Source organism: Lactuca saligna, chromosome 5, assembly GCF_052625555.1.
Source record: "Lactuca saligna cultivar CGN05327 chromosome 5, ASM5262555v1, whole genome shotgun sequence".
Lineage (NCBI taxonomy): Eukaryota > Viridiplantae > Streptophyta > Magnoliopsida > Asterales > Asteraceae > Lactuca > Lactuca saligna.
In genome coordinates this window covers 244,626,125-244,650,624 of record NC_136421.1, presented here as the reverse complement: position 1 = coordinate 244,650,624, position 24,500 = coordinate 244,626,125, and the positions used below count along the sequence as shown (strand labels likewise).

The 24,500-nt window shown below is 34.9% G+C and overlaps 2 protein-coding genes and 2 long non-coding RNA genes across 8 annotated transcripts; 2 read left to right on the top strand and 2 right to left on the bottom strand.

The window, feature by feature from the left end:
- Nucleotides 1–9,186: 9,186 nt before the first annotated feature.
- On the top strand, nt 9,187–9,798 carry LOC145046460 (uncharacterized). The gene has a single exon (XM_078994745.1). The coding sequence runs from the start codon at nt 9,187–9,189 to the stop codon at nt 9,796–9,798; it is 612 nt and encodes a 203-aa protein (XP_078850871.1).
- Nucleotides 9,799–13,582: 3,784 nt separating this feature from the next.
- LOC145047188 (uncharacterized) lies at nt 13,583–16,944 on the top strand. Of its 5 annotated transcripts, none has more exons than XR_013682134.1 (8): nt 13,583–14,076; nt 14,188–14,262; nt 14,376–14,497; nt 14,790–14,873; nt 15,060–15,180; nt 15,386–15,443; nt 15,696–15,781; nt 16,624–16,944. It is a non-coding gene; the product is annotated as an uncharacterized LOC145047188 (long non-coding RNA). The 5 variants fall into 5 exon arrangements; XR_013682135.1 differs by having other exon boundaries at nt 13,584–14,076; nt 14,376–14,490; XR_013682133.1 differs by lacking the exon at nt 14,376–14,497 and having other exon boundaries at nt 13,584–14,076.
- Nucleotides 16,945–17,654: 710 nt separating this feature from the next.
- On the bottom strand, nt 17,655–18,332 carry LOC144997534 (uncharacterized). Its single transcript, XR_013659842.1, has 2 exons — nt 17,923–18,332; nt 17,655–17,806 (listed from the first exon to the last, which is right to left on the bottom strand). It is a non-coding gene; the product is annotated as an uncharacterized LOC144997534 (long non-coding RNA).
- A 591-nt stretch (nt 18,333–18,923) lies between these two features.
- On the bottom strand, nt 18,924–23,667 carry MCM4 (Minichromosome maintenance (MCM2/3/5) family protein). The gene is made up of 16 exons (XM_078995420.1): nt 23,512–23,667; nt 22,720–23,379; nt 22,500–22,628; nt 22,290–22,371; nt 22,050–22,182; nt 21,885–21,956; nt 21,555–21,794; nt 21,252–21,464; nt 21,066–21,164; nt 20,392–20,552; nt 20,216–20,312; nt 19,952–20,113; nt 19,706–19,865; nt 19,508–19,644; nt 19,365–19,418; nt 18,924–19,251 (listed from the first exon to the last, which is right to left on the bottom strand). Exons 1-16 carry the CDS (start codon nt 23,531–23,533, stop codon nt 19,177–19,179), a joined length of 2,496 nt encoding a protein of 831 aa, XP_078851546.1. The 5' UTR covers nt 23,534–23,667; the 3' UTR covers nt 18,924–19,176.
- Between the last annotated feature and the right edge of the window lie 833 nt (nt 23,668–24,500).

Genomic DNA, 24,500 nt, shown 5'->3' with positions numbered 1-24,500 from the left:
CCATAAACTGCTTTTCCCCAGCCTCAAGTCAACAAGACGGCGTACGACACTTTTGTCCATACAAAGCTGGGTAAGGTGCCATCTTAATGCTCGAGTGAAAACTATTGTTATAGGAAAATTATACCAATGGTAAATGTTCATCCCAATTACCTAGGAATTCCAAGGTACATGCTCTCAGCATATCTTCAAGTGTTTGTATCGTTCTTTCACTCTGACCATCAGTCTGCGGATGGTAAGTTGTACTTAAACATAACTTGGTACCTATTTCCTCTTGTAGACTTTTCCAAAACCTTGAGGTGAAACGACTATCACGATCCAACACAATGGTTAGCGGAACACCGTGAAGTCTCACAATTTCCTTCACATAAGAATTTGCAAGCTTTTCCATAGACCATTTCTCCCTGGCTGCTATGAAATGCGCACTCTTAGTGAATCGATCGACGACCACCCAAATCATGTCGTGACCATTCTTTGTCCTGGGCAGTTTAGTGACAAAATCCATAGCAATGTCTTCCCACTTACCCATAGGCACAGGTAAAGGTTCTAAACTCCCATACGGTTTCTGATGTTGTGTCTTGACTCTCGCACAAGTCACACACTCGGCCACATACTTTGCAACATCAAGGTTCATTGTCGGCCACCAGTAGTAGGGTTTCAGGTCCCTATACATTTTAGTGCTACCGGGATGAATCGAATACATGGTTTTGTGAGCTTCTTCCATCAAAAGATCCCTAACTCCTCCTATCTTAGGTATCCAAATCCGATCTTGGAACACCTTCAGTCCATGACTGTTTACACCGAACACCAACGTTTTGCCCAAACGTTCCTCCTTTCGGTCGTTTTTCTCAGAAGCTTCTCTTTGAGCTTTCTTTATACTTTCCACAATGGTCGAGACAACTTCAATTCCCAATGCTCTTGGCCTTTTCCTTTCAAGATTGACTTTCCGACTGAGAGCATCAGCAACAACATTAGCTTTACCGGGATGGTAAAGTATCTCACAATCGTAGTCCTTGAGTAATTCCAGATAGCGTCGTTGCCTCATATTCAATTCCTTCTGATTAAAAAAGATGTTGGAGAATCTTATGATCAGTGAAAAGTTTGCACTTCGTGCCATAGAGGTAATGCCTCCATATTTTCAGAGCGAAAACTACCGCTGCCAACTCCAAATCATGAGTCGGGTAGTTCTTTTCATGCTCCTTGAGCTGTCGAGACGCATATGCTATCACCTTTTCTCTTTGGGTCAAAACACAACCCAATCCAACACCAGACGCATCGCTATAAACAGTGAAGTCTTCGACTCCATCGGGTAGAGAAAGTATCGGTGCCTCGCATAGTTTCTTCTTTAGCTTCTCGAATGCTTCTTTATGCTTCTCACTCCAAGCATAAGTAGCTCCTTTGTGGGTCAAAGCTATCAATGGAGTAGCGATCGAAGAAAAGCGTTGGATAAACCTTCGGTAATATCCGGCTAATCCTAAAAAGCTTCGGATCTCTGTGGGACTTTTTGGTTGTTCCCACTTCATTACAGCTTCAATCTTTGCTGGATCAACCATTATCCCTTCTTGGTTGACCACGTGACCCAAGAATTGGACTTCACGAATCCAAAAATCACATTTGGAGAACTTAGCATACAGCTTCTCCTTCTTCAAGACTTCTAACACTTCTCGCAAGTATCTGCCATGCTCCTCCTGGCTTTTCGAGTAAATCAGAATGTCGTCTATGAACACTATCACAGATTTATCAAGGAACGGATTACAAACTCTGTTCATTAAATCCATGAATGCTGCCGGAGCATTGGTTAGTCCAAACGACATAACCAAGAAGTCTTAGTGTCCATATCTAGTTCTGAATGCAGTCTTCTCTATATCCTGCTCTCTTACTTTCAGCTGATGATATCCTGACCTTAGGTCGATCTTCGAGAAATAGCTCGAACCTTGTAGTTGATCGAATAGGTCATCAATCCTCGGCAACGGATATCTATTCTTTATTGTTGCCTTATTCAGCTCTCTGTAATCAATGCACATTCTCATACTTCCATCTTTATTCTTCACGAATAACACCGGAGCTCCCCATGGTGATGAAATAGGTCTAATGAAACCTTTGTCCAATAACTCCTGAAGTTGCATCATCAGCTCCTTCATCTCCGTCGGTGCTAATCGATAAGGTGCTTTTGCAATTGGCATTATTCCTGGTAACAAGTCAATACGGAATACCACTTGTCGATCGGGCGGTAATCCAGGAAGATCTTCGGGAAATACTTCCGGATAATCACACACCACAGGAATACTCTGCCTCACCTTCTTTTCCTTCTTAGCATCAATCACGAATGCTAAATATGATGTACATCCCTTGGTCAAACACTTTCTGGCTTTCATTAGGGAAATGATTCCACAATTCACTTGGCATTTGTCCCCATACACCATAAACGAATCTTTTCCAGGCGGGTTTACTCTAACTATCTTCTTCTTGCATAAAATTTCGGCATCATTGGCGCTGAGCCAATCCATTCCCAACACGATGTCGAAACCGTTAAGTTCGATAGGTAATAATTCTTCTTGAAACTTATTCCCGTTAAGGTCGATTAAGATGTTTTTCATACGATGGGTAACAGGTACAAACTTTCCACTAGCAACTTCGACTAATAAAGCATTATCTAGTCTATCAACAGGCAAAGCTAGTTTTCTACCAAATTCATGCGATATAAAGGAGTAGTTGGCTCCAGAATCAAATAAAATTTGGGCAGGCAATGTGTTTACGAGAAAGGTACCTAAAGCGACATCAGCTTCATCTTTAGCAGCTTTCAGTGTCATCTGGAATGCTCTCGCCTTTGGCTTTGGTGGAATGTTGGGCTTAGCTGCCTCCTTCTTCTTCGGACAGTCTTTCAAAATGTGCCCCTCTTCATTACAACCAAAACACATCCTTTTGTTGTTCGGACATTCTTTGGCAAAATGTCCAACCTTCCCACACTTGTAGCAGGTCACATCCTCGCTACATTTCCCAAAGTGCTTTTTCTTACACTTATCACACCACTTCGCTTCGCCTCCTTTTCCCCCACTAAACCTTTTCGAATCAGATTTCGAAAATTTTCCTTTCTTACCGGAACCAGATGTTCCCTCAAACTTCCTCTTCTCCCCAATCTCAACCTTGTTGGTGGTTCTCCCCTTTATCATGTTCTCAACAGACTTGGCAGCCCAGATAGCTGCCTCTAGAGTATGTGCCTGACGTACTGGCACCTCGTACTCCCATGGGAGTCCCGTCGCATACCGGTCCACCTTTGTCAGCTCGTCTGGAACGATACGCAAGGTAAACTCCATCTTATCGGTGAAGTTATTGGTGTATTCATCAACTAACATGCTGTCTTTCGTCAATGTCAGAAACTTGTTCTCTAGTTCCAATAGATTTTGAGCCGAGCAGAACTTGCGCTTGAACTATGCCAAGAACTCTGCCCATGTCAATTGTAGTGGCTCATTTGGGCTTAAAGTCTTGCCTAGAGTGTTCCACCAACGAACGGCTCCACCTCGGAACTGACGTACTGCATAGATAGTCTGCAACATGCCTCTGCAGCCACAAGTCATGAAGGCCAATTCCATTTCTGAGATCCAATCCATAACTCCAATCGGATCCTCCTTTCCATTGAAGGTTGATAGTTTGCAAGTTAGAAAGTCCTTGTACTTGAATCCCATTCCATCATTCCTTCCATCATGGTTGTCTCACCTAACTATCGGTGGGTTGGCTTGACCAACAGACCCACTGAAGTTTCCACCTTTCGAGTGCCCTTCATTTAATTCAGGCTCTTCCACACGAATTGATAGTTCTTCACGATTCTGTTGAAGCAACCGTCTAGTTTCATCTATCTGACGATCCAACATTGTTTGAATCATCATTTGCACACCAGCCATGGTTATTGGCTTAGGTGCTGCTGCTACGACAGGTCTTTGCTCAATCACTGGCGGTTGATTTCTGTTTTCGTCAGCATTTCCAACTACACTTCTTGTTCTCACCATTTTTGATCTACACACCCAATAAGGTGAAATTAGATCCTCATTCACGATAGATATTCAAATCATCCTTATCACTCCGAAACATTTACATGCTAGTTCTAATATCGTAGACGTACGCTTAGAATCCTACACACATAAAGTTTCTAGATCCGGTCGGCAACAGACCATAGATCCGAACAAATAATATCATATATGGCAACATATAACATTTAGCACATAAAGCATTTTAGGCAACTCTCCTAAAATAAACTAGTGCTCGTGTCTAAAATATAACAGACACACATCTTAAAATTCCACTTAGCATTCTAAGTTTAATTCTTGAAATCCTATAAATTCCTAGTTCGCTTAAACTAATGCTTTGATACCAACTGTGACATCCCCAAAATCTCGGCCAAAAAAGACCGATTTTCATTTATGCTTTTAAAATAAATTCAGAGTAAATCCTTTTGATTTGAAAGAGTTGCGGAATTTGTTCCCAAAAACAAAACATGATAAAACAATGTTTACCAAAGCATTTCATAAAAGAAATGTATTTTTCATTATATAATCAAAACTCGGGGTATCATGTTCCAATATAGACCAATAAGCATAAACGATAACATTACAAGTCATTCAACAAATATATACATATACAGACTTGCAAACAAAACAACTTGATGGTTCATCCATCTTACGCCCTTGCGCCACTTCCTGTAATACAAATAAAACTGAGTGGGTCAGGCTTGGGTGCCTGGTGAGCATATAGGGTTTTCAACCCACAATAAATAATTAAATTAATTATTATCAACCAACAATAACCCAGTTACCCATTCCTGTTATTCTCACTTTATGTCCCTAAAATAACTAACACAAGGGACCTAATCTAAGAATATTTTCATCGGGTTGACAACACATGCTGCGGGGGTTCCTCAGCAATATAAGTCAAATAAGGCAACCATGAGGGGGATGGAATACAGCGAATGAACACCCAAGTTAATTAACACCTACAGGTTATGAGCCTGCTAGCATTCCACTGGACTGTCTAGAAAAATCTGTGGTCGTCATCTAAATTCCGCTAGATGACTGGATCAAAACAACAACGAGGCCTCTCATCTGTTTATTATACACCAACTATCTACCCATGTTCTACCCAACATATTAGTAGATAAAAACATACATTTTTATACCTATTTTCAAAACCTGTATAACATGCTTGATTAATACATTTTCCATATAACAGATGAGGCACACACACATAACACGTATTTCATATAGAAATAATCAGATCTGTAAGATAGAAGAAAGTGAATATACATTCACACACATAACAACAAAATATACACATAACATGTATCTCGTATACAATACTTCATAATTATACGTTAGAAGAAAGTAACAACACACTCACACATATAAACAACAATATACTTAATACACTCAAACCATACTTGTATTATTATTGCGTTTATGAAAGGTAGTATACACTCACTTGATCAGAAGATGATCAGATAACACTACGACTTGCAAAAGTAGTAATCCTTAGCAGATCTGGAAGATCTCTACAAAAATCAAACTTCTTGCGGGCAGAGCTTCGGCTCGGAAACCGCACTTCTCGGGATCTTCGGGATCTCGGGACTTGCTTCGGGACTCGGGAATATTACCGGGGCTTCGGGGTATTTCTGGCACGCAAAACGATGCAAAACGGGAGAGAGAATGGAGAAAAATAGCAAATAAGTTGGCTGCCCTCGCATCCTATTTATAGGAGGCTGGAGCCTCGGAGTACGCGGGGCGTACTGGTCCGAAATCGTCACTGCGTTCGTCATCCGAAGTCCTAGAGTGCGAGTGTCGACATCTTCGTTGTACGCGGGGCGTACTCCGGATGAGTCCGGTGAATCGCCTTCGGATAAGGCCGGATTTTCCAATTAAAATTAAATACAAATTATTTAATAAACTTCGGAAATTCATATCTTCTTCATACGAACTCCGTTTTTGACATTCTTTATATCCACGCGAAGGTGAGACTACGCTCTACAACTTTCGTTTAGACTCCGTCGGCTAATTTTGACTTTATTTTTATTATTTATTTTTAATAGGTCGGGATAGAAAATTTCGTTTTAAATTCATAACTACTTCGTTTGACGTCCGTTCTTGCCTAACTTTTTATCGCTTTGATACTAACAACGAGATCTTCGATTCTCATTTAGATTACTAAGGCTAAATATCGCTTTAACGTAAATTTCACTTTTTACGTTATTCAGCGGTGTCGGTTCTGACGTGAAACTTCGACAGGTCATAACTTCCTCGTTATAACTCGGATTCCGGCGTTCTTTATATCTTCGGAAACCTTGTTTCAACTACTACAACATTATCTAAAGATATCAAGTTTATTTTACACTTAAATTTTGACGCTTATTTTTATTCTTAATTAATCAAACCACATAATTAAGCAATTAAGCACAAAACACATAATACTCAAATAATACACTTCTATTATTTCAAAACGGGTTACAAAGGTTAACCTAGACTGTTACATTGCTAAAAATGGCAAGCCCAGAAACACAGGCGTTACAGTAAGGCCCATGTAAAGGGTTTGGGCCTAATTTGGAAAATTAGGCAATAATTGGACCTTGGTTGGTTTTTTGACTTTTGGGCTTTTAGGTTATGAATTGGACCTTGATCTTGGACCAAGCTGGGTTAGGGGTAAAATAGTATTTTTACCCAAAGTATGGATTTATGGTTATGCATTGGAACTCAATTGTAAATTGGGTTTTGTTTTGATGTTGATAGTTCGAGGATTTGTCAGCCAGCGGCCAGAAATTTATCCGCAAGACTTCAATAGTGCGAGGTGAGTTTCCTTACCGGGTTAGCGGGTCAAAGGCACCAATGCCGGCCCATATTTATGCTATGTTAGTATGTTAGCTTTCTTCGTGACTCTTGCATGTGTATGTGTTTATATGCTTTTCGGGCTAAGGTCCGTTGTCAGGCAGGGCCCAATGACTATTTGTATGTTATGTATCTATATGATTATCGCATGTGTATGTGTTTATTTGATATATGTTATATGTATGCTGGACGGGGCCCGATGTTGGACGGGGTTCGAAGCTGGGTGGGGCCATATGACTGGGCGGGGCCCACTATATGTTTTGTTATTTATGGTATGTGGTAACTTGGGGAACTCACTACGCTTTGTGCTTACGGTTTACAATTTATGTTTCAGGTAATTCAGTTTTCAAAAAATGGAAGAGTTGGGATGATTGCAGGGCACACACCGTATGTTTCCACATTCTGTGATTTACTTTGATTTAATGATGTTGCTAAATCTTGACTACCTTGGTTTTATAGAAATGATATGTATTAATGATTTATTAATTTAAAAACAAAATTTTATGCCATTATTTTGGGGACGTTACATAACTCAAGATTAATGATACAATCATAATGTCGTACTATAAAATATATTTTTTAATATAAAAAAAATTATACTCATACATAGTAATACCAGTGTTTTATTTAAAATATTTATAATGAAATAATTTAGTTTGCTAATTACTTCTATTATTTTATTATTCTCAAAAAGATATTTAGACAAATTTTATTTGAGAAATAAGTAAACAAAGAACAAAAAATCTAAGAAAAATATCAAAAAAAAATGTTAGTAGCGTAATTGTAAATCCGTATAACATATATAGATAAACTGGAAAGTTTTTGAAAAAATGGAATATATGTGAATTTAAATGCCAAATAATAGCATAATTTTAAGCTAATAATATCGAATAAGAAAAATAAACGAAACTTTGATTTAAATGGTTTTAAATGTAGGAATTGAAATTTAGAAGGAACATGTATTCTTAAATCCTCATAAATACATAATTAGGTGCTGTTTTTAAATAAAATTGATAAATACAAGAAAATGGCATGTGAATTTTATTAAATTTAAAAACACCATAAAATGACAAGTGTCATAATTCATGACAAAGTTACATGTGGCAAAAAAAAAAAAAAAAAAAAAAAAAAAAAAAAAAAAAAAAAAATCATGTATTAGAGATGACCAATTGTTTTATTTGTTGAAGTTAATATTTAAAGACGTGTAACTTAAAAAGAAATGTATGATTATTAGTTAAATTTTTTAAAAGTTAATGTTAACATGTGAGTTATATGACTAATTATACTATATATTAAATTTCTTTCATGTTAGCTACAGTAATCTTCTTAATGTTTTGACAGAATTGGTCCCCTATATATTTATGGTTGGTAACTTGCGGATGTTTTGTGGGTTTTTTTAACAAAGGGTCATGTACATGGTATTATCTGGATTGGAGGTGGACACGTGTATTTCTATTTGGCTTCACCGTTTTCTGTCCCAATCACATTTGGATCGGTGTTATTCTTCTTCACCGTTTTTGTTACACACCTCAACATTCAATATATTGTATCGTATAGAATTTATCTCACTTCTTTTCCAGAAACCTCCTCCACCGCGATCATCTACAGATTGAACATCGACAGGCGATTCTTAGAAGGCATGTCGTGCTGTTTTTTTTTTTTTTTTTTTTTTTTTGGGGGGGGGGGGGGGGGGGGGGGGGCTGTTGTGTCACTCGGTGTATTTGTGTTCAGTCATGTTAATTTCGATTTCTAGGGCAATAGCAGGCAACATCGACACACTCTAAGATTGCAACCTTCTCACCGTCCGTCTGTTTGGTATGTCTCCTCCCAACGTTGATGGTGGTGTTGCCGTCTCAACTACTCATCTCCTCCACCACCGCCTTTCATTCCATCTTTGTTTGCTCCCAATTCCATCTTCGTTTGCTACGTGTCCATCATAAATGATTTTTCTTTTTGTTTTTTTTTTCTGGCAGAGGGACGTCAACTCAAGAAGGGGCGTCAAAATTTTGAAATTGGAGATGGAAAATTTCTGCTTTCGTCTACGTCTTCTATGTTCCATTGTATTGGAGAATAAAAGTCAATAAGTCAACCATTAGAGAAGTGACACGTCATTTAAATGTTAGAATCGTAATTAGTACACAATGTTTTTCTGTTCAGTATATATTGATATATTGTATTATTATTCAATAACAATGAAAAACACTTCTCTCAATTTTCTCTCTCAATCAATTCATTTCTCATCTTTCTACATGGTATCAGAGCAGAAGTTCCTGATTTCATTCTTGTTGTTTCTTATTCACTTCATTTGATCTCTGTTTTTCAAATCATGTCAAGTTCTACTCAAAATCAAACAAACGGATCCAATGGATCTAACATTGAAATTTCAAGCCCTTATTATCTTGGATCTTCAGACAATCCAAGCACGATTCTGGTGTCAAAACTCTTCGATGGAACAGGATTTGCAGCCTGGAAGAGATCGATGACATTAGCTCTTTCAGCAAAGAACAAACTCTGTTTTGTCGATGGTTCTATGAATCCTCCTGCTGCAAGTTCAGATCTCATTCACGCATGGAATAGAGTTAATTCAATGGTCATCTCCTGGATCTTGAATTCTTTAAACAAAGAAATCGCTGAAAGTGTATTGTTTCTCCAGACAGCAAAGGAAATCTGGTTTGAACTAAGAGAAAGGTATTCTCAATCTAATGGCACTTTGATCTATCAAGTTCAAAAGAAATTATACTCTATTAATCAAGGATCTGAGGATTTTTCTAGCTATTTCACAAAAATAAAAAAGATATGGGATGAATTAAAGATGATTCAAGAAGTTCCTGCATGTACATGTGAATCGGCTGCTCTTTTTAACAAATTTATGGAAGAACAACGTTTAATTCAGTTACTGATGGGATTAAACGATTCATATAAAGCTATAAGAGGATAGATCTTAATGATGAATCCATTACCTAACATTTCTACTATTCATTCATTGTTAATTCATGAATAAAGGCAGAGAGATATTTCTTCAAATCCAAATGTTGTTACGGAGGCCATGGCAATGCAAGTTAATCAATCATCAAAAAGGAATCTTAACTGTTCTCACTGCAAGAAGTCAGGGCATGTGAAGTCAACATGTTACAGACTGAATGGTTTTCCAGCCAATTTCAAGTTCACAAAGTCAAAGAAGATGGATTCAATGGCAAATAATGTTGTTGATAATTCTCAATCTATATCACCTGAGCAGTACAAGCAATTGATGCAGCTTCTGAACAATAACAGTGGATTAACTCAAATCAACTCTGTGATTACTGATGGATCAATGGATACTGCAGGTAACTATACTGATTCTTCAGGAAATCATATATCATACATCTTTAATGTTGTTCTTGGTTCAAATGGTGAAAAATCTTCATGGATCATTGATTCGGGGGCAACAGATCATATTTGTTCAGACAAAACCTTATTTTCTTCACTAATGAATTTTCCTCAGCCTCATTCCATATCTTTGCCAAATGGTCAAACACTACCAGTTTTTCAAATTGGAGATGTTCCAATACATAATACCATCAATCTCCGTGATGTTCTATATGTTCCAGAGTTCAGACATAATCTCATATCTATTGCCAAAATCACCAAACAGTTAAAGGTTTGGATAATCTTTACTGATGATTTTTGTGTAATGCAGGCCCCTTTATCGAAGGATAGCTTCATTATAGGGAAAATAGTGAACAATCTGTATATTCGTGGCAACAAGTACTTGAAGACTCCTACATCTATTAATGTCAATCAGATAGTTTCATGCAAAAAGAATGATGTAACTCTGTGGCATAATAGATTAGGTCATTTACCATTTGAAAAACTGAGATTGTTATCTCTTACAAATAAGGAATGTACGAATGACTTGTTCAATTCATGTATTGTTTGTTATCAAGCAAGACAACACAAACTATCTTTTTCATTAAGTGAGACTGTATCACAACAACCATTTGATCTGGTTCATATAGATATATGGGGACCATACAAGGTTCCAACTCACAATGGATTTCGGTATTTTTTGACCATTGTTGATGATCACAGTAGATGTACTTGGATACATTTATTAAAACATAAAGGTAGTGCATTCACAACTATTCAAGCATTTATCAAGTATGTTCAAACTCAATTTCAAGTCACTATAAAGAATATTCGTACTGATAATGCATTTGAACTTGGATCTAGTCATGAGGGCATTTCATTTTTTCAATCTCTTGGTATAGTTCATCAAAAATCCTATCCGTACACACCCCAACAAAATGGGGTGGTTGAACGAAAGCATAAAAATCTGTTGGAGGTATCACGTGCATTATTTTTCCAATCTGGGCTAGGAAAATGTTATTGGGGAGAATGTGTATTGACTGCTGCTCACATCATAAATCGTACCCCTTCAAGAGTGTTGAATCACAGTTCTCCTTATGAAGTCTTATTCAAGAAAAAGGTAAATTTGAATGACATGAAATCCTTTGGTTGCTTATGTTTTGTTTCAACTTTATCGGTCAACAGGAACAAATTTATGCCTAGATCAAAAGTTTGCATATTCGTGGGATACCCTTTTGGTCAAAAGGGTTATAAAGTTCTTGATTTAGAAACAAGAATCATTTCTATTTCACGGGATGTTAAGTTTATTGAACATGTATTCCCTCTTCATTTCACAAAGGGTATTAATGTCCAAGATTCATATATTCCCATGTCTTTCAATGAAGATGTCCAAAGTGAACATAATTTCTCCAATGAAAATCAAGAGCATCAAACTCCCAATGAACCAGATCATGAAGAAGTACTACATGTTCCTCCTATCAACAATGACCATATCAATCATGAAGAAATACCACCTGCTTTTCCTGTTAATCATGAAGCAGTACCACCTCCAATTCGAAGATCTAACAGAAACAGCACTCAACCAACTCGTTTAAAGGATTATATATGTTACAATGTGACAAGTCAATTTGATGATTGTTCTCACACCATTACCAATATGTTCATCAATGGTTCTAATTCTGCTTATCATGCTTCCAATCATGTTGCTGCAATGGTTAACAATATTTCTATCACTCCTAAAATCAATGAACCATTATTCTATCATCAAGCAAAAGGCAATCCATTATGGGAAGAAGCAATGAAAAAGGAGTTTGATGCCTTAAAAGCTAACAATACATGGGAAATTGTCAAGCTTCCTAAAGGAAAACAACCCATAGCATGCAAATGGGTATATAAAGTGAAGTATAAAGCAGATGGATCGATTGAGCGTTATAAAGCTCGATTAGTGGCTAAAGGTTTTATTCAAAAAGAGGGGATAGATTACAATGAAACGTTTTCACCTGTAATCAAATTCAATACAGTTTGAAGTTTAGTAGCATTGGCTGTTAAAAAGAAGTGGAGAATACATCAATTTGATGTAAATAATGCCTTTTTACATGGCAATTTACATGAAGAGGTGTACATGAAGTTACCACCTGGAATGGATGGAACAGATTCTTCATTTGTATGCAAGCTCAACAAGTCACTATATGGTTTGAAGCAAGCTTCTCGCCAATGGTATGACAAACTCTCTTCATCTCTCTTAATTAGAGGTTTTCAAAGATCTTCAAATGACCATTCTCTTTTTATCAAGAAAGTTGATAACTCAATCATCATTGTGGCAGTATATGTAGATGATGTTCTGGTTACAGGGAATAATGATAAAGAGATTTATGATCTAAAACAATTTTTGGACAATCAGTTCAAAATCAAGGATTTAGGATCCATTAATTTCTTTTTGGGGTTAGAATTTGTTGAAACAAAAGATGGAATGATTGTTCACCAACACAAATTTATCACAGATTTATTGGAGTATTACTTGCCTCATGATGCTAAAATTATTCATTCTCCATTGCCTAGCAAACTCAAAGATTTATATGTCAAATCTGATCAACTCAAGGATCCTACATCATATAGACAACTGGTTGGGAAATTGAATTTCTTATTACATACTCGACCAGACTTATCATTTACAGCTCAATTTTTAAGTCAATTCAACAGCAATCCTGGTCAAAAGCACTTTGATGCAGCGATTCATGTTCTCAAGTATTTGAAAGGAACTTTATATCAAGGTGTATTTCTTAATGACAAATCAGATTTCAAATTAAAAGCCTTCTGTGATTCAGATTGGGCTGGTTGTCCTACTACTCGAAAGTCTGTCAGTGGTTTTTTTATCACAATGGGAGGAAGTCCAATTTCGTGGAAATCAAAGAAACAAGCTACTGTCTCTTTGTCTTCAGCAGAAGCTGAATATCGCTCTATGAGAAGGGTTTGTTCTGAGTTGGCCTAGTTAAGTCGTTTACTGACTGAATTTGAAGTTCCTAATATCCCTCCTATACCAGTGAAGTGTGACAACATGGCAGCAATATATATAGCAAAGAATCCAGTTTTTCACGAGAGAACGAAACATATAGAAGTAGATTGCCACTTTGTGCGTGAAAAACTTCAAGATGGTCTCATATCTTTGTCCCACATTTCCACTAAAGATCAACCTGCTGATGTTTTAACCAAGTCCTTATCTGGTGCAGATCATCTTCATGCTATTTCCAAGCTTGGTCTCCTTACATGTCCACCAGCTTGCCAGGGGCTATTGGAGAATAAAAGTCAATTAGTCAACCATTAGAGAGTGACACGTCATTTAAATGTTAGAATCGTAATTAGTACGCAATGTTTATTATTATTCAATAACAATGAAAAACATTCTCTCAATTTTCTCTCTCAATCAATTCATTTCTATCTTTCTACGCATTGTCGGATCTAACCACCTCCGTATCCTCAACGATCGCCTGCAATATGGTTGATTTTGTTGATGGTTTGAAGGTTTAGGTTCAATCGATTGTCCTACTCCAGCCATGTCACTTTCTTGGCGGATTCAGTTAGATTCCCTCGACCTTCGAATTTCTGGACCTGTAGATCGATAGGTGCGATGGTTGTTAACACTTGCCACTGTTGAAAGGTTCTATGTCTTTAATGGTCCAGCCTCATACCCGGTCCTCATCTGTTACTCTACCCCTGTATAATCACTAAATCATCATATTCTTTCAATTTTCTCCAATTAAATTCATTAGTATTGTTCTGTTCCATTTCCAAATACCGTTGATACGGTAAAAATCCATGAGGATTTGGAGATAATACTGACATGTTTGTTGTTTTGGCCGCCGCCCACCAGGTGTTTGATTAAATGCCTAGATGACTTATTCTATTATGTTATCATGGTTTTATCTGTATTTTATCATCGCTTCATTTTGTTTTCTTAATAAATTACTTTTACCTATTTCAGAAAAGTCAACCTAGGATGGGCTTCATGGTAAATTAAGAAGATTTGAGGGACCACAGAAGGTTGACGCCTCAACAGGTCTCGCCCATTTTCATTACTCTTTGATTTTAGAATACTTTTGATAAGGTTTTTTCAATTTAATGACCCCATCTGCATCTAGCTTAATTTATGAGATTAATTGTATGATTTAGGAACCCCATTAGTGTGCGAGGAGTACTCCTTATTGGAAGCAACTATGTTTGGATTTCGAGTTCATAAGCTTAAGTCTTCATTTTTCCTAATTAAGGGTCTCTCTACTATGTCTATGTGAGGGGTATTCCCTCATCATCTGATTTATGCTTCAGTTAGTATTTTTGTTTTGACATATATGATAATTCTAGACTTTCACCCACATATGTTGATCTGATTTTTTATTTTAAACACCTCTACTTTAAGTTAATTGCATATTTTAATGTTCTGGGTCCGATTACCTTGGTTTTAAAAACCAGAACATTGACTGTAATCCTGTTTTTATTGTTCTGGGTGACACCTTCTGATGTAAAGGATCAAGTTGATTTAGATGTGAAGGAAAACATTGATTCTTATGTGTTTTGAATAAGTTTCAGATGGGAATGGAATGGTAATGTGAAGGTGGAGGTGTAAGTGGTTGGCCATGCAATGTTTGATACTTCTAAAGTAGAGAATATCATGTATGATTAAACTTTTATATTTGTTTTTCTTGATTAATATTTGTATCTTTGTTATGTACTATTTAGTATGATGGAATCAGAAAACAAATGGAATGGGAATGAAAGAAATTAGTTTTTAGTATATTAAGTTTTCTAATTTTCTAAAGAATAGTTTCTTATTTAGAATAATTTGTATTTTTCTTTTAGGGTTTTCATTTTAGAATCATCAAATTCTACCAAAGGGAAGAGACAGCTTCTTAAGCAATATGAATTTCATTCCCCTAATCAACAATATTTAGCCCGTTAATGGTACTTAATCATCTATCAGGTATAAGCTTTCAAGATTCAAGTTTTTGATGATTATGTAGTAATTGTAGCATAAGTAACAGTTGTTGAATATCCTTTCTTTCCGAGTATCTTGCTGTACTTTTGTTTTAATATATGCATACCAACTTTGTATCTGTAACTAAGATAGCATTTTCTGTTTGGTAAGATAATATAATAATTAATAATTTATTTTGTAAATTTTTCAGGTCAACTTTTTCAGAACTTTTATGCATTAAATGACCGCTTTCTATGCCGATTTTCCTGGTATGAATTACAATGGAATCGGAGTTCGCTATTCCATTCCATTGTATGTTTTGTTTCTACAAAAAATGGAATTCAATTATGTTATGTTCTTTTAGACACCATGTTCGATGGATTTCACCAATTCTAGGGTGGATGGGAGGAATCAAGTTCCATTATTCTTTATTTGAAATACTAAAAAATCTCTGATGCTCTAATTCCTTTGATATGATTGTTCGTTAATTATAATGATGTTACATGTTTTTCTATTTTCAGAAACTGTACCAATTAGGATTGTTCATCTGGTCTTCCTGCAGTTACTGATGTAGATGCAGCTATTAAAGCTGGAATGTATGATATCAGTGAGTACATTTTTTTAACAATTACTTCTCAATTATTATTCAAAAATTAATTTCACCTGGATATATTATTTTTTTTCTATTTTTTTATTGAATTTATAAAAATAAGTATTGTTGTTGGGGTTGATTCTATAAGAATTGTTTGTTATTAAGTACTACACACATGTTGGTTACCATACTTTATAAGCGAATACTTGTGATACTACATCATTAACACATGACCAAATATGCAGAAAAAAGTCGCTCCATTATTTTGTCAACTATCAATGAAACAATTTCATCGATTTTTTTGTCACTAAAAGAATTGTATTTCAGATTACTATTGAATTGATGACTCGGACATATTAGCCTTCAATTTTTTAAAAGAATAAGTTAGAAGAGTTAGTTAAGTTACTTATGATATTACTCTCCAGATAGTTTGTAGGGTTTTAAAAACAATAGTCTATAAATACTACAATATATTTTACCTTATAAAATAGCTTATGTTTTTTCATAGAAGTATTTATTACCGGATTAACTTATACAATTCAAAACGTAATATTGAATAAATATAAAAAAGAGAACCTTTAATATTTTATGCATTTATTACATAGTTTGCTAAAAAATTTGTATCCATGAGAGCATGCACCAGCACAATTGTCTTTCATGTATGGAAGGTGTGGTTCACATTAATTGAGTGTGAAATAATTTCAACCAAAATTATCACAATTTACGTTTTTACTCTGTCAGTTACTTTCTGCATATTTACAGAAAAACAATATAAAAGTAATTCTATTTTCTTTTATATTTGTGTTATCTTTATTGCTTACGTTCTACTTTGATTTGTTTGATATATTATTTTTCAGTTGAAGCTGGACATATTTTTTATCTATGCAGATAAAATTCCAAACGCCAAAACAATCCACACAAGATGTATCGACAAAAGGACACCTTCCGTCCTGCGCAACGTGCAGGAATACTTTTTTATTATTTTAAGCATAAAAATTGTAAAAGGGCGAATTGCAGAGTATAGCAACATACTTAACTGTGACTACCGATTAAGATAATCTACTATACATGTACATAAAAGCAACACCTTCCAACCCCCGCAACGCGGGGGAATGCATCTAGTTGAAAATATGTTTATGCAAAGGAAAATGAATAAACGAATTTAATTTACGATTCTAGTTGGTTTTTACACATTTCAAGCACTGTTCTTTTATTGTTTTAGGTTATCCTTTTTTAAGGTTTTTTTTTTTTTTAGCACTTATCACACTCTCATTCAATTTGTCAAATATCATTTTATGATTATTTTGAATTAATTTTTTTTCCACATTTGTCAAATATCATTTTATGATTATTTTGAATTAATTTTTTTCCACATGTCATTTTATAAGTTTTTCTATTTTATTAAATTTTATATAATATTTTAATGTAATAATTGCAATAAATGTATATCAATTTCATTAATGAACTTTACCTTTTAATTTCAAAATTCCCAAAATTAAAGCTCGTTAGTTTATTTTATTTATTTAAATTATTTGTTTAAAGTTAAAAGATAACCATTTTCATTATAATAATTTATTATTTTTCTTATTTTTTTATAAATTCAAAGTTTTTGGATATTTTCACTTTTATATTTAATTTTTTTTTTTTAAATTAACTCATATAATATATGGGTCAAACAACTAGTAATCTATTAATTATGGATATTTAGTTATAAGAGTTTTAAAATTCAAATAGAAAATTAATGGGGAACAATTTAAACAATGCCACGTGGCAGCTCTAGAACAAATGAGAAAAAAAAATATGGTTATACTCTAAAAAAAGTTATCTAGATATAAATATAGATTTTAGTAAATAACTAAACGGAAAAGGAGGCATTACAAAAACTGCATACAAAATTCAAAATCATGAACATATTCGACAAATTCCAAAGTATGATGAGACTCTTTTTCTCATTCTACATATGCAACATTAGGCATGCTCATCATCCCATAAATATCGGTATTAAACCATGTGCCTTGACACAGATGCACTATTGTAGAACTGTTTCATCAATACAACATGTAGCATGTGAATATAAACGCTTGTTTGGTAGAAATATCAATGAGTTGAGGACAATGGTAAAAAAAACCCAAATTAGCCTTCTACGAAGCAAATACCTTTAGAGTGCAACCATAGAAAGGGTATGTAAGCTATCATCGTAGGATTGTTGGACCATAGCCATAGCCATCCTTTCTTGAGCCAAACGGAGGATTCGTTGCCATCTTTGTCTACTGGAGGCCTGAGACACGACAATTTGGCCCAATTGAAAGACAAAAAGGATAGAATCTTGTGCCATGGCTTCAAGAATGTTGTTTATTGGTCTCAAACTCATTAGTAGTTTGAAAAAGAATGGCCAAATTAAGGTGGCAAGAATTGGAGTAGCAGTAAATGTGTGACATTTTGAAAGCCCTATCAGTTTTGCCTTTGCGAGTATTAGACAGTGTAAAGGCATATTACTTGATATGGAAGGATAGAATAAAAGAATTTGGGATATAATGGAAGACCTTTCTCTTTTTCCTACCCATTGGTGGGGCTTATTAAGTCTTGATTTAGGAAGCTTCCTTGAAGTTTCTACTAGTACTAGTCATTATTCCCGGTATTATTCTAAATTCCTAATGGAGACAACATAGGAGCTACAAAACAACATACCATGACCCCATGGCATTATTATGAGAGAATGGGACAAAAAGATATGTAATCTTATTGTAAAAAACAATCAAATGTATTATAAATTGTTTACATGTTGGTATAAACAATGTTAGCTATAAACAACTTCAAAGTCGACTACAAGATCGAATAAACTTAAAATGGAATCGATAGTAATGCTTTGTATAGATTCAGACAAAGTGTTTGATTAACATTGTTTCTTTTGCCATGAGTGTTGATTTGTCTAGCCCTAGGGTGACCACTTGAAAAAGAGCTTTCTCATGCTGACTTTGTAACTAAAAGGCTAAACATTTTTTCATGACATTATTTAACAAGAAAATATTATAAGGAGATGAAGCGTTTCAAGAAACCAATGTTTGGTCTGTTTGGATTCAAAATCTATTAAGTCAAAAGGATCTTTATGATCTCATTTGAACTCAAGAAGCATTCCTCTTTCTATTGCAGCCAGAAATATTTGGAAGAGTTTTAGATAGATGTTGCATTTGAGATTTAAGATAAAATAGTTTACCAAAACCCCAACAACTAAAGTAACACAAAGTCAAACCCTAATTATCTTCAGCACACAGCTAAAAACTACAGAAATCAGCAACAATCTGTGTCTTGGGTTTAACAACAAAAATAATAATAATAAAATATGATTGCTTAAAGTTGAGCCCTCTTTCTTTCCTATAAAAACACAAGTTTTAGCCCTCTTCATTTGTTCATCATACTCGTTTAACACTGTCACCATGGATCACCACAAATCCCTCACTTGCAAGAGTACCAAGTGCATTTCGTAGCTGACACAAACAAAAAAAAAAAATCCGTTAATATTTATTTTTTATGTATTATAATTATTAATAATGGATTTGATTTTGTTAGTTGTATTAAAAGAAAGAGAAGCGAAACTTACATCACTAAGGTGAAGTTCAGCATTATTGCTTTGCTGCTTCAGCTCTTCCAGCAACTGTACAAAGTAATTACATTTTTTTATGAAACTCTAACATAACATAAATTAAGTATCTTAAAATAAAAAAATAAAAAAAATGATGTTACCTCTAGCATTCTAGTAGATGGACCTCCTAATTGCATTTTTTCCATAATGATATTGCGAGTCATCCCTACCAAATTATCCCTTCTCATTCTTTCACTTGCAGACACACCAGTTGTTATCAGATCCATGTCAATAGTTCCTGTTAACAAAACAGTTAAAAAATAATTTTTTTTTAAAAATAAATGTATATATATACATACCAGTAGCATGATCTGTTGCAGATTGCTGTAATGCAACTTCAAGAAGCCGAAAAGCCTCCACAACATCTTTTTTCTCCACCAATTCTGAAAATCTAATTCTAGCCAAAGCCTCACTGAGACGAATCAAGCTTTCAATTTGTCTAGGAGTAGCTGTTATCACCTGTTAATTTTTAAAACCCAAATATTTATTTCATTCTATTTTCTCATTATAAAAATTCAATCAAGGTTTAGGAAAAGTGTTTAAACCTTTTTACTACTTCCTGGGAAATTCCCTCTTCTTCTCATTTCAACATAGCCACGTGTCAACTCTTCAGCAGCTTCATCAGACAATTCCGGATGTATGTTTTTTCTAGCATAACTTAAATAAGCAGTCAACGTTGGAATGTCTATCACATTCTGCTCTGAATTCTGCAACCAAAAATATTTAAAAAGTTAAATCTTACTTATACTTTAATTATATCATCGTATACTTGTATTTGTCACCACAAAATAAAATTTAAAAAACGTTACCTCAGGATCTTCAAAATGCAACGCAACAATATGTTTGGCAAGTCGCCTATCTGTCACCTCATCGGCTTTGTCTAGAAGCAAATAAATCAAATCAAACCTGAAAAACGTTCAGAAAAAGGTTAAAAATAAGTTACGAAATCAAATTTATTTCATATAAAGTTTTTTTTTTTTTTAACCTTGAGAGCAATGTTGGGGGAAGATGTATGTTATCAATTACAGATAAACGAGGATTATAACGTGAGCCACTTGGATTTGCACATGCTAAAACTGAAGTCCTTGCGTTTAAAGACGCAATTATCCCTGCTTTTGCTATCGACACAGTTTGTTGTTCCATCACCTACAACCAATTAATATAAATTCAAACTTTTAAGGTTTTGAAAGAACATAAATATAAGAGTAAATTACACGAATGGTCCCTATGGTTTGGGGTAATTTGCACGTTTGGTCCCTAACTTATTTTTTTAACTCGGAAGGTCCCTATTGTTTGTTATTGCTACACACTTGGTCCCTATTGTTTGTTTTTGTTACGCGTTTGGTCCCTATCTTACGCAAAAAGACAATTATTTAAATAGAGAAAAATGATAGAGTAGGTAAGGTAAGGAGAGAGGATGAGATTGAGGGTGTGTTTATTTAAATAAATTAAAAAATCAAGGGAAAAATAGACTTTTTATGTAAGATAGGGAACATTTATGTAAGAGAGGGACCAAACCTGTAACAAAAACAAACAGTAGGGACCTTCCGAGTTAGAAAAATAAGTTAGGGACCAAACATGCAAGTTACCCTAAACCATAGGGATCCTTCGTGTAATTTACCCTAAATATAAAGAATTATTAATATTAATATATTGCACCTCGTGTAACATGCTTCTTGCGTTTTCAGACATTTTATCAAACTCATCAATACAGCAAATGCCTCTGTCACTAAGAACCAAAGCGCCACTCTCCAAAACCTGATGAAAAGTTGTAATTTGTAAATATTATACTTTCTATTACCAAAATTAAAATAAAATAAAAAAAAAAAAAGTCGAAGAACATACAGTTTCACCAGTTTCAGGATCTTTGGACACATAAGCAGTCAATCCAACGGCTGAGCTTCCTCTTCCACTTGTGTAAATCCCACGTGGTGCTAATTTGTGAATGTATTGTAAAAGCTGAGATTTACTGGTTCCAGGATCACCTACTAAAAGAATATTAATGTCTCCCCTGAATGTTGCTCCTGTATCATGTGTCAAAGCACTTCCACCAAATAGCTACATTCAGATTGAAAACCAAAATTTTAGTTACATATATGTATATGTCAATGTTGAAAAATGAAAAAGAAAAACATTTTACTATTTTACCTGACAAAGAAGTCCTTTCTTCACATCATCTAACTCCCATATGTTTGGAGCTAAAGATCTTGTAAGCATGTCATAAATATCAGGCTGTTTTGATAGCTCTTTCAGTTTCTCAACCAGCTCTTCATTATCCACATGGGGTTCTTCACCATTTTGAGTAGAGTTCTGTTCAGTTTCCATTGGATCTTCAGCATTCATTCTTGACTTATCAGTTTTCTTTAAATGAAGACAATCGATGTAAGTCTGAAAACGAAAAAGATTTGTTAGCTACCTTATATGAATAATTAGAACAAGTTTTGGTGGAATGATGGAAATGGGATTAAAAAAAAGTACCTTGAATAGAGACTTCACAGTTCTTAGAGTTGGGCCAACTCTCACACTCATAGCTCTGTATATCCCAGTTACCTTTAAAACAAGAACAATCATTTAGAACAACAAGAATACAAGATCAATCTTTAGCTAAAATGAGAACTTTTTCAAGTTCTTATAAAAGGTTACCTCAACTCTGTCACCAGGTTTTCCAGCATCGACCAATTTGTCATGCATGAGTAAGCTCACTGTGTGAGGTGTACCCCCTTCAGGGATTTCATCAGGTGTCTCTTGGAGTCTTACAATTTGTTTATCTGCAAACCTGTTTCAGGGTATTACACGTTTTAGTCTAAAAACATATGAATTTATTAGTGAAATTGTGTCGTTGATAGAAAGGTATTAAAGACTATAGATTTTGAATGGATATACCTGCATCTATTGTGAACTAATGTCATTGAGTTCTTTGTTTTGCACTCTTCCTTCATACATATTGTTGGTTCGCTGATTTGCCCTGGTAATAACAGATAAATTTAATAGAAATAAAAAGATCCAATACACATAATCACATATTACATTTGCTAATAGCATCCACATTGTAGACTACAGGGTTAATGTAAGATGTGAGAGTTGAAAACTTACCTCTGTCTACAACAATGGGTTCAGAAAAGTGCCCACACACTATGCATCTGAACACTGCTTCCCTGATTTCGGGAATAATTGAACTGCATCTGATAACCATTCCTTTCAATGACACCATTTTCTCGATATCTGATGATGCACAAAAGTTACAAATTAAATAAGAAACTGGAATTCAATGGAGCTTCAGTTCGAACATAAAGGCTTTATCGAATAAACGAACCAGCTGGGTTGAGATTTCTCATGGAAGTTGACGTTTTCAAATTAAAAATCCGCGCTTGTATGTGCTTCTCGAATAATGGATTGATTCTACTAACCATATCCATCAGCACAATATCGAATATGGCAAGAACTTCTAAGGGATACCTCACCATCTTCGTATACAGGTCGCTATCATAGGCATCTACATCGTTAGCATCGACTTCCAACGACTCCCCTTCGATCTCGATGACATGGTTGATGGCTTTCATGTATTTCCCGTCAGTGTGCGACTCGTGTTCGCGGAAATGCCTCAAAAACCTCAAGATCGCAGCGTTTACGTCTTGCACGCTGATATTGGTTCCCCAAACAAACATTGCGGGGGTTCCATTTGCTTCGTCTTCTTCTCCACCTTCGGATGAAGGGACTACATCGTCGGTCGAAGGAGACGTCAAGGGCACGGAGCCGGATCTCCCTCTACCACCACGACGCGATGATGGAGCTGTGGAATTGGGTGTTGGGGATGGTTCAGGCGTGCCAACATAGCGGGAATGTGATGGTACCGGCGGCGTCCCAACTGCCGCAGATGGACGACCGCGCTTTCGACGGCTGTTGCGAGTATTGTTCGCAGGAGAAAGTGTGTTCCTGCTTGGGCTTGAAATTAAATCATCAGTTGACGCAGGTCCTGTGAAATATAATCGAGTTAATTCAGTTAAGACCTAAATCCGATGTAAAATCCCAAACTTCTAAAAGCTAAATTGGAAACCGAAAAATCAAATCAAGCAAACAGATAGAAGATTATCGCCGGGGGTATCACCTGGAGAGGAGTCGGAAGCCATTTTCAGTTTCCGGAGTGTTGAGGGCGGGAGATTGAGATGCAACTATGGTACGATAGGTTAACCAGTGGAGAGTAAAAAGGGTATCTTGGAACTTTTGGCGGGAAAGAGCTGTTGCTTGGCGCCAAGAAAGTAAATTGGGCTTCTTGTTGAGATTTTGAGTGTTGATGAATAGGCCCATAAGGGATGTAAAAGTAGTCCAGAGTATGTTAACTTAAGCACTTAACTATGAATACATGTGTATTTTTTATTTCTAGGGTTATTATTCACGGTTTCACGCAATGGTTTTTATATAAAAGAAATATATATTTTTTTATATATATGATTAATCTATTAAAAACGATACATAATTAATATGGTCTGAATTTGAATATAAATAAATGACCTATTGTTTTTTTCAAACTCACTAATATGATGAGTAAATTAACCCTGAAATTTCCATGACATTTTGGAGACATAATTTTTTGGTTTGTCATAAAAATAAACATTTAATTTTTTTCATGATTATTTTCTTATTGAAAATATTATATTTTAAAAACTTTGATTTTTTTAGATTTTTTTACAAAATAAAAATAAAAATTATCAATAAAGTGAATGAAAACAAATAAAGTCACAACAAAGAAAAGAATATACACATCTCTTGTAGAAAATGATCCTATGTTTTAGATATTTGTATATTAGCTGTAAGAATCATTTATTACGTGGGTTCGAGGAATTTGAATTTATAAGAAATTTAAAAATATATTAAATTATTTAAAATTAAAATGTTTTTTCTCTTTTAAATTAGATGAATAAATAAAAGAAACTAATGATGTTTTAATTTAGAAATTTTGTAATTACAAATAAAGTCAATTAATAAATTTGATATACATTTATTGTAATTATCACATTTGAATATTATGTGAAAAAAATTTAATAAAACGATAAAAAAAAACATAAAACTATTATGTGGAAATTTTTTTATTAAAAA

Excerpts from the sequence above, each read along its gene's own strand:
- LOC145046460 (XM_078994745.1), top strand. The coding sequence starts at position 9,187 with ATGTCAAGTTCTACTCAAAATCAAACAAACGGATCCAATGGATCTAAC.
- MCM4 (XM_078995420.1), bottom strand. The coding sequence starts at position 23,533 with ATGGCTTCCGACTCCTCTCCAG. Across the intron at positions 22,372-22,499 it reads ACCCATTGTTGTAGACAGAG|GGCAAATCAGCGAACCAACA; the intron begins GTAAGTTTTCAA and ends TGTTATTACCAG. Across the intron at positions 21,165-21,251 it reads ATCCTGAAACTGGTGAAACT|GTTTTGGAGAGTGGCGCTTT; the intron begins GTATGTTCTTCG and ends ACTTTTCATCAG.